At 45.0% G+C, this 12,121-nt stretch overlaps 1 protein-coding gene across 1 annotated transcript in view; it reads right to left on the reverse strand.

The window, feature by feature from the left end:
- The window catches only part of LOC310798313 (inositol 1,4,5-trisphosphate-gated calcium channel ITPR1-like), a 122,128-nt gene that overhangs the window by 49,396 nt on the left and 60,611 nt on the right, over window positions 1-12,121 (reverse strand). The window contains exons 40-41 of the mRNA XM_083660823.1: window positions 9,981-10,110; window positions 7,847-8,031 (exon numbers count right to left, since the gene is read on the reverse strand). Coding sequence (XP_083516949.1) covers window positions 7,847-8,031; window positions 9,981-10,110 — 315 coding nt within the window. The remainder of the gene's footprint in view (window positions 1-7,846; window positions 8,032-9,980; window positions 10,111-12,121) is intronic.

The following is a 12,121-nucleotide window of genomic DNA, read 5'->3' on the forward strand; positions in this document are numbered from 1 at the left end:
AGGGCTTGTGTGGCGTACTGTGCCACCACCCAGCTGGTAACCACGGAGATCGGCTCTTTCAAGCGACGACAGACAGATGAGACAGATAGGATCTCCGAGTGGAAGTGAAATACACGTGAGCGCATGTTCTTCTGGAGAGTCTGCAGACGAGAAAAGCAAATGTCTTGAAGTGCTTATCCAATAACTGACTTTTAACAGCAACAAAAATAAATACAGTATGTACTGTATATGATGATCTGGCTGAAAAACGACACTGGCTAGACCAAGATGGAAGTCAACTTCCAGAGGGGCCGTAAGCGGATAGCTTTGGTGCCAGTACAGATCCCCCCCGCCCCCTGTCCCCTCTGTGCTGTTATATTAGAAAGAGAATGGGAATGTTGACACTGATGGCTGGAATCTCATTTTGCAGCGCAGGCTTTTAAAAGCTTTCCAAGAGGTGGCTGAGAAGTGACATGACACTAGTGGTGGTCGGGGGTAAATCATACAGTACTTGGAAGTGGGCGTTGGCAACGGCGTGCGCCAGCGTGCCTATTGAGTAAGAGCGGTGGCACCTGTTTGCCTCTGTCGTGACAGTTTAGGGTCAGAGGTCACGCACGGGGAGAGTGCTGGCTAGATACGTGCTGCTGCTGCCGGGACAGTCTCTTACATAACACACACAAACACACTCTCCCTAAGGGCTTGGTTTTGGAATAAGCTTACTAGCCTCCATGGATAGTCTGGCAGAGAGTGTGTGTGTGTGTGTGTGTGTGTGTGTGTGTGTGTGTGTGTGTGTGTGTGTGTGTGTGTGTGTGTGTGTGTGTGTGCGCGCGCGTGGACTGTATAGATGAGTATGCAGGACTGTTTTTATTTGAAGATATTTATGCTATGTGCCTGCATAGTGCATACAGTACTGTATGTGACAAGAGTGGTGGCACTTGTTGCTGTTTCTCCATCAGTTATGCTAGTGTCCTCTAGAGAGAGAGTGGCGTCAGTGGAGGACCAAAATGCGAGACTCATTAGCCAATGAACAGCCAGGAATGGGTCTCGCGCTACTTTTGCATGCTAAAATAAAGCTGATAATGTACAATTTGATTCAAGAAAAAAAAATAACTTTCAGAGTACAACACAAACTGTCCATTTTGCTGCAACTCGACAGTGCTGCTTAATCCAGGACCTTACTTCCTGGAACTCTTGAGAGTAAAAGCCTGGTCCATTGGAGTGAATGGAGATGTCGCGACTCTTCTATCTACATGGCTCTCTGAGTTATGCTAAACAACAATCCAGGGTGTGTTTGCGTTTGTCATGCAACACATACATCATCTGGTCCGTGAAGATCCACACAGACAAGGCTATTTCGGTCAAGTTATGTGGGTCAGTAGCTAATGTCTGACAGATTAACGTGCCGTCGCATAGGTAGTGAGTAGTGACAGGTGCACAGTGTGACCAAGGTCTCTGCTATATTAATCATTACAGGATTCTTCCTCTTCTAAGTCCAAATCTGTAATGGCATTATGTTAGGCCCTCTTCAAACACAGTCACCACCACACACTACAACTGACATTGTTTTTTTTGTTTTGTTTTTGTTTGTTTTGTTTTTAAGTGAAACATGATTCTCAAATTGACGGACAGTATAAACACATTTTGAGGCTATGGAGGGTTAATGTATAATAGTTAGTAAAACAGACCTGTATCTTGAGTTATGCAATGTTATGAGAGTTGCAAAATATGTCAAAATTGTTAAGTGTCTGTGAGTTGGTAATATTTACAGTATATGGCTAAATCGATGAGTGTCCATTGTCCAAAGGAACCAAACTAGAAATAACTGCATCACGGTTGTGCCTCTGCCAACCAGTCAAGTTGCAGTCTACATCCATGTCTCTCCAGACTTACACGAACACAAATACCTTGAAGCCCACGGTGCAGTGGTGTGGCCATTCAGCCTTATGGCACTTTATGCAATGTTTGGGGGTACCTCAACAACACGGCTTATCGACCTACAACCTTCATATCCCTAGTAGGGGTGGGACAAAATATCGATACCCACGTTATCGCGATATTTCCACCCGCGATACGTTATCGATACACTGGCGCCAAGTATCGATATGTTTATTATTATTATTATTATTATTTTTTTTTTTTTTTTTTTTTTTTTTTTTTTAATAAACAGGCTAAAATATTATGCTGTGTGTGGTAGTTGAAACATAGTTTCAAGTTGACTTTATTTATGTTTGTAGTTGAAACAAAAACATAACTACTGTAGGCTACATGAATGGAAATGTTTGATCATTAATATCTACTTTTAGAAATTATATAGGTAGGTAGGTAGGTTATATAGGTTTTCTTGTTTTAATAGTAATAATAAAAAGACTTAATGTGTAACTTTTCCTCCGTGGTATCGAAAATGGTATGAGTGAGTGAGTGAACTCAGAGAGTTCATGTCAATTCTGCTAATAAATGCATAATACATGATTTTTTGCCTTCAGAGGTATTTTTTTCACTTGTTACACAGGTATCGTGATGTATCGTCTTCCAATATATCGCAGTATCGCAGTATCGCAGTATCGTGATATATCGTTATCGAGGGCCAAGTATCGTGACGATATCGTATCGTGAGCTACTCAGCGATTCCCACCCCTAATCCCTAGCTATGGCCCCTTTCCCCTAGCCCCACCCCCTTCCCTCACCACAGCCCTTCCCACCACCCACATCCCCCTACCCACACCTCGAACCCCGACTCTCTATGACCTTCCTATCCCTAGCTACAGCCAGAGCCGTATAGATAGAAGAGTCCCGACATCTCCATTCACTCCAATGAACCAGTTTTTTACTCTCCAGAGTTCCAGGAAGTAAGGTCCTGGATTAAGCAGCACTGTCGAGTTGCAGGAAAATAGACAGTTTGTGTTGTACTCTGAAAGGGTTTTTCGTCCCTTGAATCAAATTGTACATTATCAGCTTTATTTTAGCATGCAAAAGTAGCGCGAGACCCATTCCTGGCTGTTCATTGGCTAATGAGTCTCGCATTTTGGTCCTCCGCTGACGCCACTCTCTCTCTAGAGGACACTAGCTACAGCCAATTAACCCTAGCCCCGCCCCCTTACTGATCACATCCCCTCCCACCAATGGATAGCAATAGCCATTCCCCCAACCCACCCATTGGATCACGGCTCTCTACAACCTTCCTATCCCTAGCTAGTAGCTACAGCCCCTTTACCCCATCCCTGCACTCCTTTCTTGACCCCCCCCCCCCCAACCACCCACATCCCACTAGCCGCTCCGTCTACGCACCCCTTGAACCCTGACTCTCTATGACCTTCCTGAGATATCGCGTTAACGAGCATGAAACGGGTGGTCGTGAGGTCAGTGACCTTTAACCTTGACCACTAAAATCTAATCAGTTCATCCTTGAGTACAAGTGGACGTTTGAGCCAAATTTGAAGAAATTCCGTCAAGCCTGTTCCTGAGATATCGCGTTAATGAACAATGGACGACGGACGGACAACCTGAAAAGATAATGCCTCCGGACCACGGCTATCGCCGGGGGAGGCATACAAAAAGAAATCACACAATGCTATTATAGCATTGTTATGTTATTGTCCAGTATATCATTATTTGATGTTGAGACATAACCTAATATCAGTTTTAATATCTATATTTAGTCTATATAACACATTTACTGTATGTTCTTTAATTGTATGACTGTCACTGTTTTGCATACTAAGTTCTATGGAAATGGACAATAAAGTGCAATTTTATTCAATAAATGTGTGAGCAGCAAAGCTGAGCTGCAGTCTGCTGTTGTGACACTTTTCCAGGCTAGGCAGAGTAGTGTGGCGTGACTGTGGTGGTGCGCAGCAGTCTCTGCCCACTCCCAGGCTGTAGTGGCCAACAACAGCGTGGGCATCATCAGACAGGCCTGAAAGCCTTCCAGACAGTACAGTCCAGGCAGGGCAGGCAGGCAGCAACGTCTCTAACTGAACATCCTCACCTGACTCTGACCTGGCTGGGCTGCTGGCCTGCAGCAAACCCAGGGAGAAGAATGATCAGCAATCAAAAGACTTGCCTGTTTTCCTCGTGCCTATTCCTAAAGAGTGTGCAAATGGAGAAATGTTGTTTGTGGCTGCGAAGGGCGTGACTGACAACTCAACGAAGGCAATTATGTGGATTAAGCAAAAAGGGATAAACAAGAAATGGCCAGATGATTCCGTAAATTGGTTCACAAATCTTTCCTGTTCTTCGCCTCATATTGCAGCATGCGGTGACATGGAAAAGTCCCTATTTCAGTATGGCGAGCAGATAAACATCCCTGGGGAGGGAAGCAACGGTGGCCTGTTCAGCATTAGGCCTTGGCCACACTGATCCGTGGTGTCTGTCCGTGTGCGTTCATTTCTCTGTTCACCTCCATTCATTTTCAATGACAGCTGTCCGACTGTCCGTGGAGTACTCAGAAGGGTACGTATCCAGAAAATTTCCATACGTTTTGATGGACAGAAAGTTGAAGAGGGATGAACTTTTTCTGGATGGACGTATCGGATGGTCGGATAGTCACTGTCCGTTTAGCCAATCAGAGTCGACGTCTCGAGAGGAGGCGTTCCGAGATTTGTTTCAACTTTTCAAAGAAGATGGCGGCCGAGGCGGTGAAGGAGGCTATAATTAATGCTGTGTACACCATCCCGCTGGTGTACAACGTGATAGTCAGTGTCACCGTCTGATTTCACCATCTAATCTGGTCATTCGGTGGCATTTTATTGCCACATAAGTAACGTAGCACACAGAGCTAACAGCTAGCTGACGCCAGCTTTCTTCTTCTCTCGGTTTATAGGCGGGTCGCTGACACCTTCAAGGTGCTTACCGCCACCTGCTGTACAAGTAGGTTACTTGTACAACGGACATAAATCTATCCGTCTATCTGTTCTGTCCATTTTCTGACGGATCAGTGTGGCCAAGGCCTTACTCTTATGTATCATGTAGGGAACGGGCCTGAATAAGGCAGGTAGGACTGCGAGCTGACCCATTTCTTTTTGTTTTCACCATCACACATCACACTATAGCCTTTGCCTCGGGGCTGAAACGTCCAGCTCATGCTACGCAGCCAGCACAGAGCTCCGGGCCCTGGATGTACTCATTCCGAAGCCATCGAAATCCCTCGCTCTCCCTCCCTTACTTACTCTTTCCCAGAAAATTTGTTGTTGGCTAGGCTACGACCGTGGATTACCTCGAAAACAAACAAACAAAGTGCTTGGAGAAATGTGCGGGCATGTTTTTGTCCTGCTTTTCATTTGGACAACAAGAACCCTTCTGTCCTAAAAGGGGGGCAGGCGGCCCGTCGTTATGCAAGACAGGGAAATGTGATGCATCTGCTGATATGTTGTAAATTCACTCTGGACCATACATGATCCTTCAACAAAGCTCACTTGTGCGAGAGGAGGAGAAAAACAACACTCAAGTGAAATTCTGAAACAAGCAACTCCTTTATAATTGTGCCTCCTCCTTGTTTTAAGCCAATAATTAAGTGGCTTGCCCATCAGGTTCAGTAGCAGGCAGCTTTACTGTACCTTTGATGTTCTCTCAGTCTCTACCAGCATAATCTACCTTCAAATCCAAAAGGGGAATACTGCATTGTTTTACGAGTCAGAGGTAAAACCTCGGTCACTTACTGTAAATCCTCTAATTGAATTACTTAGTGCTACAAAGAAAGTCAGGGAGGGAAATAGCTCAAGTGTTATTTAAGCAATAGATCACGACAGGCCGTGGTATATGATTATTATACCACACCTAAGGGTCGTGCTACGACGTCGGGCGAAAACACCCTTAGGTGTGGTATAATAAGCATATATCACGGTCCGAAGTGATCTATTGCTTTTATAAAACGGTTACCAAGTATGGCAATATATAAATTATTATTATTATTATTATTATTATTATTATTATTATTATTATTATTATTATTATTATTATTATTATTATTATATTCAAACACTTAAATCAGTGTTTGGTGCAAACAGCTCACCTTCCTATCAAATCTCCCATAATGAGAGCGGGGTGAATAAAGGCTGAATAAAGTTCACACAGTGTTCAGGGCAGTGAGTGGCTCTGTGGTATATTTAGTGTGGTCTATGCCAGAGCCGTATAATAGAAGAGTTCCGACATCTCCATTCACTCCAATGGACCAGTTTTTTTCCAGGAAGTAGAAAGTGGAACTCTTCAGTAAAAAAAGCAGCACTGTCGAGTGCATCAAAATAGACAGTGTTGTACTTTGAAAGGGTTTTTCATCCCTTGAAATGAATCAAATTGTACATTATCGGCTTTATTTTAGCATGCAAAAGTAGCGCGAGACCCATTCCTGGCTGTTCATTGGCTAATGATTCTTGCATTTTGGTCCTCCGCTGACGCCACTCTCTCTCTAGAGGACACTAGTCTATGCTAAATAGACCACAGCTGTGAGCCAATCGGATTGCTTGATTTGAGAGAGCCGTTTATAATTTCCAATATAGCACAATCACTGTAGCAATAATTCCAAAGCTGACTACTCACACTCTACTTAAGAGAGAGAGGGAAAAAAAGACGTTTGCCTGGGCTCGGCAAGCCCAAAAAACACAGATGACTTTGCAGATATGAACAATAGTCTGGGGTGAGCAGAAACGTACCTGTAAAACAAACAAAAACACACACCCAGTAGAAACGCATGCCACTGGCTACTTTCAGCAGTGGCCACTGGGGCTTCTTCACGGCACGCTGCCCTGACCTCAGAAGATCAATGAGCACATCACTCAAACAACAGCTATGTCACTGAGAGTCAGATGGGGTGATCTGTCATAAGGGGGGCTGCAGGCCGAGCCACTAGGGAGTGAGTGGCTGCTCTGCAGCACGTAGCCCCAGAAGGCTACTGAAATACATAGGGTTTCTCCTGAGGCCCCACAGGGTGGGCTGAGTGCCTTTTATTGCCCCCTTTCCACCACCAGCAAAGCATAACCCAGTTACGACGAGCCCCGGTTGGAATGTTGGGAGGCCCGGCCGGCGCTCTGGGCCTCCTGCACCCGGGCCATGCAGGCAGGCAGGCAGCGATGGAGGTAGGCAGCCTCTTATGTAACACCAGTCATGTGAGTGCCTTTGTGTGTGTACACTCTGGGAAGTCAGGTCTTGTCAGGTATGCAAATAGGATCGCTATTATGCAACGGGCCTGTTTACGCAAGAGCACACATACATACACAGACCCCACAAACCAAAGTACACAGATAACAATCAATAACCAATACGCAGCATAGCATACACACACATGCAAACACACAAGCACAAAGATGCGCACACACGCACACACACACACACACACACACACACACACACACACACACACACACACACACACACACACACACACAGCCCTGCCAAGGCTGGGATAATGCAGTAGCCCTGCAAACAGAGCAGCCCCCTCCCCTCTCAACCTTGCTGTGAGGTTAGCAAAGAGTTGCTACGTTGCCGTAGCAACACCCCTGGCTGGCTTTGGTGGAGGAGATGACGTGCTGGGGCTGCGGAGCTTGGACCTCTCCCAGCTGACTACTGTTCCTCTTCCTCTCTGACGACCTCCCCTCCTCCTGCTCTCCCTCCATGGCCCAAACTCACATTCACTTTTTCTGGGATGCAACTGAAAATGCCAGTGAGTTCAAACTCCTCCTGGTTGTTTCTGCGCGGCAACATCTCAATTTCCACGTCATCAAAGCTTTGAAGCTGCTTGTTGAGATGCTGCTCGTGCCTTTCTAAAGGGGAGTGCTTTTACTAGTTCCATTCATTTGCTGCAGGCTAGACATGTGAGCTCATTTCCCTCCACCCTCTTGTGCACGGTGTGCTCTTGAACCCACTGGCCCCACCTTACCTGAATGACGGTGTTCCCACCCTCCAGCAGGGCGATGGCCAAGTGGATGCTCTCCTGGAAGATCCGGTCGCTGGTAGCCTCCATGATAAGGTCGATGACCAGATCGGAGGCCCCTTCCTTATCCAGGTGGCACTGGACCTCTGCCAGGCTCAGGTCCCCTCGACCTCCGACCCCAGAGCTGACAACTGGCCACAGAGCAGGGAGGGAAGTTAAGAAATGATCGTCATCTGCCTCGGTACTTGTGCATTCATCCTCTGCATGAGAGAAAACATTTGGGCTGGCCGGCAATCGGGTTATCATATTTAATTATTAAATGCATAATTTAGGAGTTTGGCTTTTTCCATCATATTATATATTATGCTGTTTGGTGGATGCTTTTAGCCAGTGCCTTACAGACCCTTTGTTGCATGCCTATTCAGTGTGTGTGTGTGGGGCAACAGGTTGGCAATGAAACCCTTAACCCAGGCAGTGTGGGTGTTGGTCAGCAGTGTAAACAATACATGTTTCAATTTCAATAATAACTTTACGGTTACCAATCAAAAATTTAAAAATACAAAAAGTTGAAAAAGAAATGATCACACTTCAGATTCCTGAAGGTAAGCTGAAGGTAAGAGAGGATGAAGTCGTAATTTGTTGGTGGTGTAAATGGAAAAGTAAATAGTGTAAGGAATTCTGAAAGAATTATAAGTAGCACTTTTAAACTAATGAATCATGGAAAACAAATAACTTTTTTTCAGTAAAGAGCCCAGAACTGGTTTGCAATTATTGTATTATGTTACGACAAGAAGTTGCAGAAGATGTGATGCAGGAACCTGGGATACAGAGGAACCACAGGTACACATTCCTCTCCATTCAGCCAGATGAACAACAATACAACACTGCATAGTATACATCTCTAATCCTTTGGATGTATGTAACCTCCTACTGCTGCTGCTGCTGGCTCCTAACAGCCACTCATGAAAGCAGGCAGCGGTGAGATAACAGCCCCCATCGGAGCCATCTCTGGCTGGGTGAGCCGGTGCATCAACAACCCATCCCAGTCTGGATGGAGCAGGGCTCTCTGGTCGCCTGGCAACAACACGGCCTACGTTAGCCTGAGGAAGAGAGCCCTGTATGCTCAGCAACAGAGCCGGGCTCCAAAGGCTTAACGGAGGACAAGGCCATGAATAAAAGCGAATAGAAGCGATAGAAATGATGTCATATCTGTGATTAGAGCCAGGGAGGAGCAACTCATTGGAATGGCAGTTATAAATGTCAGTTGTCAACAATCCAGAGTATTTGTGAATGTCAGTCAGGACTGAGCAAAGACAGACGGAGATAACACTTTTCTTTTTTACCAATGCATGCCTACACATGCACATTTGCACATCATGTATATTGCTCTAAATTCACAAATCTGCTTTCCTCGGATTCCTATATCCCTCCAATTATACAGCATATATAGATACTTTTATAATCGTTCCATACATTTCACACTCCACAGTGCACACATATTGATGTTTCACCAATTTCATACTACATATAGCTAGAGTACGATTGCCCGCCCTCCCCTCTCCCCCGCTGGCCAGCTTTCACATTACAACATTTATTCCGTGCTCGGAAAACGGAACGGGACACTTGGAGAGTACACTTGCGGCATCAACTATGCCTGGAGTGTATCCTCGCCTGTGTGTTGTCTATGTGGTTCGGTATGGTTGACGTTCACATTCGCAAGTGTTCACAAGCGTTCACACTCATGAAACGAACCGCAGCTGGGGTCAATTTGGGGACAAGTGTGGTCGGTTCCGCACCCCAGTGAGAAGGCACCCTAAATCATACTGTTGTTCTATTGTGTTATCTGTTACAGTATCTATGTGGTAGAAAATCTAACCCTAATAATTATGTAATACAAAATTCCCACTCACGCATTCTATTTAACATGTGTTGAACCTTTTAATTGCATACAGTATGTTTATATTGCCACAATTTGATATATTCTTGCTTACATTTTATTTACAGTATGTTTATATTGAATTTCCTGTGCTCTATTCTATTACTTTGTTTTGCTTCTGCAGTGTCAGTCAAGTTTGATATCATCTTATCTTTACAAACCTAAACACACAAACACACAGAGATATACTGTAGGTACACACACCTGTAGGAGCTTTCCCCTGTGCTGCAGAAGGGACCGGAGCAGGGCTGAAAGTCGTGAGACTATCTCTCCTCACGCCAGGTTTGAAGTTCCCATAGTATCGATTGACCAAAATCGATCGGAGGGCTTCTCCCTATCAAAGATAGTGGATGTTAAGGAGATGAAGTCCCAATACAGTTATCATGACACTGGAACCCAATATCAATGTTATTGAGCCAACGTGGTTACAAGAATTTCCTCTAACAGCTCAGATGTCCTTTAGGCCTGCCTAAGAGAATCCAAAGATATGACTGCACTGAAGGTATTGCTGTATATAATTCTAGGAGCAAAGAAAATAAATAATATACAAAACTAGTAAAAAATACATGTTATTCTGCTTATCAGCGCTACTGAAATAGTTTGCATGATCCATTGTGAACTTTCACCTTTGCTCTTCAGTAGCCTTGAAACCTAATAATAAGGTTCTCTTCCTTAGACCGAGTGAGTACGCTTAGTCAAAACAACACGTGCCATCTTCTTATTTCACCTTCGACCTCTGACCTCAGGCACTGCTGAATAGGCCTGTTCAAAGACAGCCCGACTCCTTCCATCTCCACACATGCTGACACTCACTGGACCCATGGCTGCCCCCGTATTGGCCTGCTGTAAATCAATGCTACCCCTCAGGGTCCACCTGGGCCAGACACATCATGTGCCGTCAAAAACACCCGTCAACACCGACACTTGATGAGCATCTGGTGAACTAGCTCACGTGCTACACATCGATAGCCTCACCAGTGGCCTGTCAGTAAAGAGAGGCATGCTGTCAGTGAAGCAGCCATGCTGTGGAAGCAGTGTGTGACTGTGAGCGCACCAGCACAGCCAGCTGTCAATCAAGAAGGTAGCGGGCCGGGCCTGCACTGGGCCAGGCCAAACTCAGGCCCAATCCAAACGTCCTCCCTCTGGACTCGTGAACTGAGCCATCGCAGACTTCAGTTTAAACTTTATATGTACTGTACCGTGACGTGTTCAATGTCATCACGTCAGGTCTGCAACTGTAAGGCGATAAATAAGAGGCTGATAGGCAGGCCTAGAGTCTACGATAAAAACATGCATTTTGCTTACCTCTATAGCCTGTACTTCTACATACTGTATTTCTGTGTCATGATGTGGTTGAATATTATTTCTGGCCTACATGATTCAAGCAATGTTTTAATAAAGTAAAATATTAAGTCATAATATATATATATATAATTTTTATTCTCTCTGGCAGTGTGCAGAAAGTTCACTTGAGGCCCGTTGTGGACTGAATGGGCCTGCAAGCGCGGTGAAGTCCAGACATTTGGATTGGGCCTCAGACTGCTCAGTACCTACCCTCCTTTGATCCTCCAGTTGCTTCTGCGGCTGGTTGGGATCAAGCTCCTTAAACGTGAGGTGAGTTAGCAGAAAGCAACAAAATAAAGAGTAAAAGAAACAAATCAAAATGAAATAAGTTGGAAAGGAAATTTGAAAAACAAAAGTAGAAAAGAAAATAGGGTGTTAATACAGTGCAAATTAGTCACTTTACTAGCATGCAGGGGAGATTGGGGGCAGCTCGCATCATGCAGTTAACAGACTGGGAAGTGGTTGTGTGTCAAGGTAGACGTGGGGTAGGGTTGAAGTCATGCGAGGCTCCATGCAGCGGAAAACGTTTGTGTCAATTATAACACATCAAAAAATAACCTAAAAGTGGTTAATTGACGATAAATAAATAAAAAGAGCTTATTTCAAACCCATTCATCATTACGTTTCAACATTTGTTCCTCAACTTCAAAATGAGAATATAAAAAAGTCTGAACACTCTGCTGGCCACTCTTGACATTTTTGGGTAGTTTCAAACACAGGTTACACTTTGGCATAATGGTGACTTGACTCCCAAAGCACTTTACAGAGTGGCTAAAGAAACCATGCTAATTATTATATAAGAGGAGGACAGGCTGCTAGAGGGGGAGAAACTCAAGCCATGGATGAGAGGAATGGGGATGGGGAAAAAAACCTGTCCAGGTTACATAATGGAGCCGTGAACCACTGACACACTATAAGCACTCATGTTCTACTGTGGCATGGAAAGAACCTCACCCATGACCCCAACCCCTCCCCCCCCCCCCCCACAGACACACACACAC

Source organism: Poromitra crassiceps (assembly GCF_964638095.1).
Source record: "Poromitra crassiceps genome assembly, chromosome: 25".
In the NCBI taxonomy this organism is placed as follows: Eukaryota; Metazoa; Chordata; class Actinopteri; order Beryciformes; family Melamphaidae; genus Poromitra; species Poromitra crassiceps.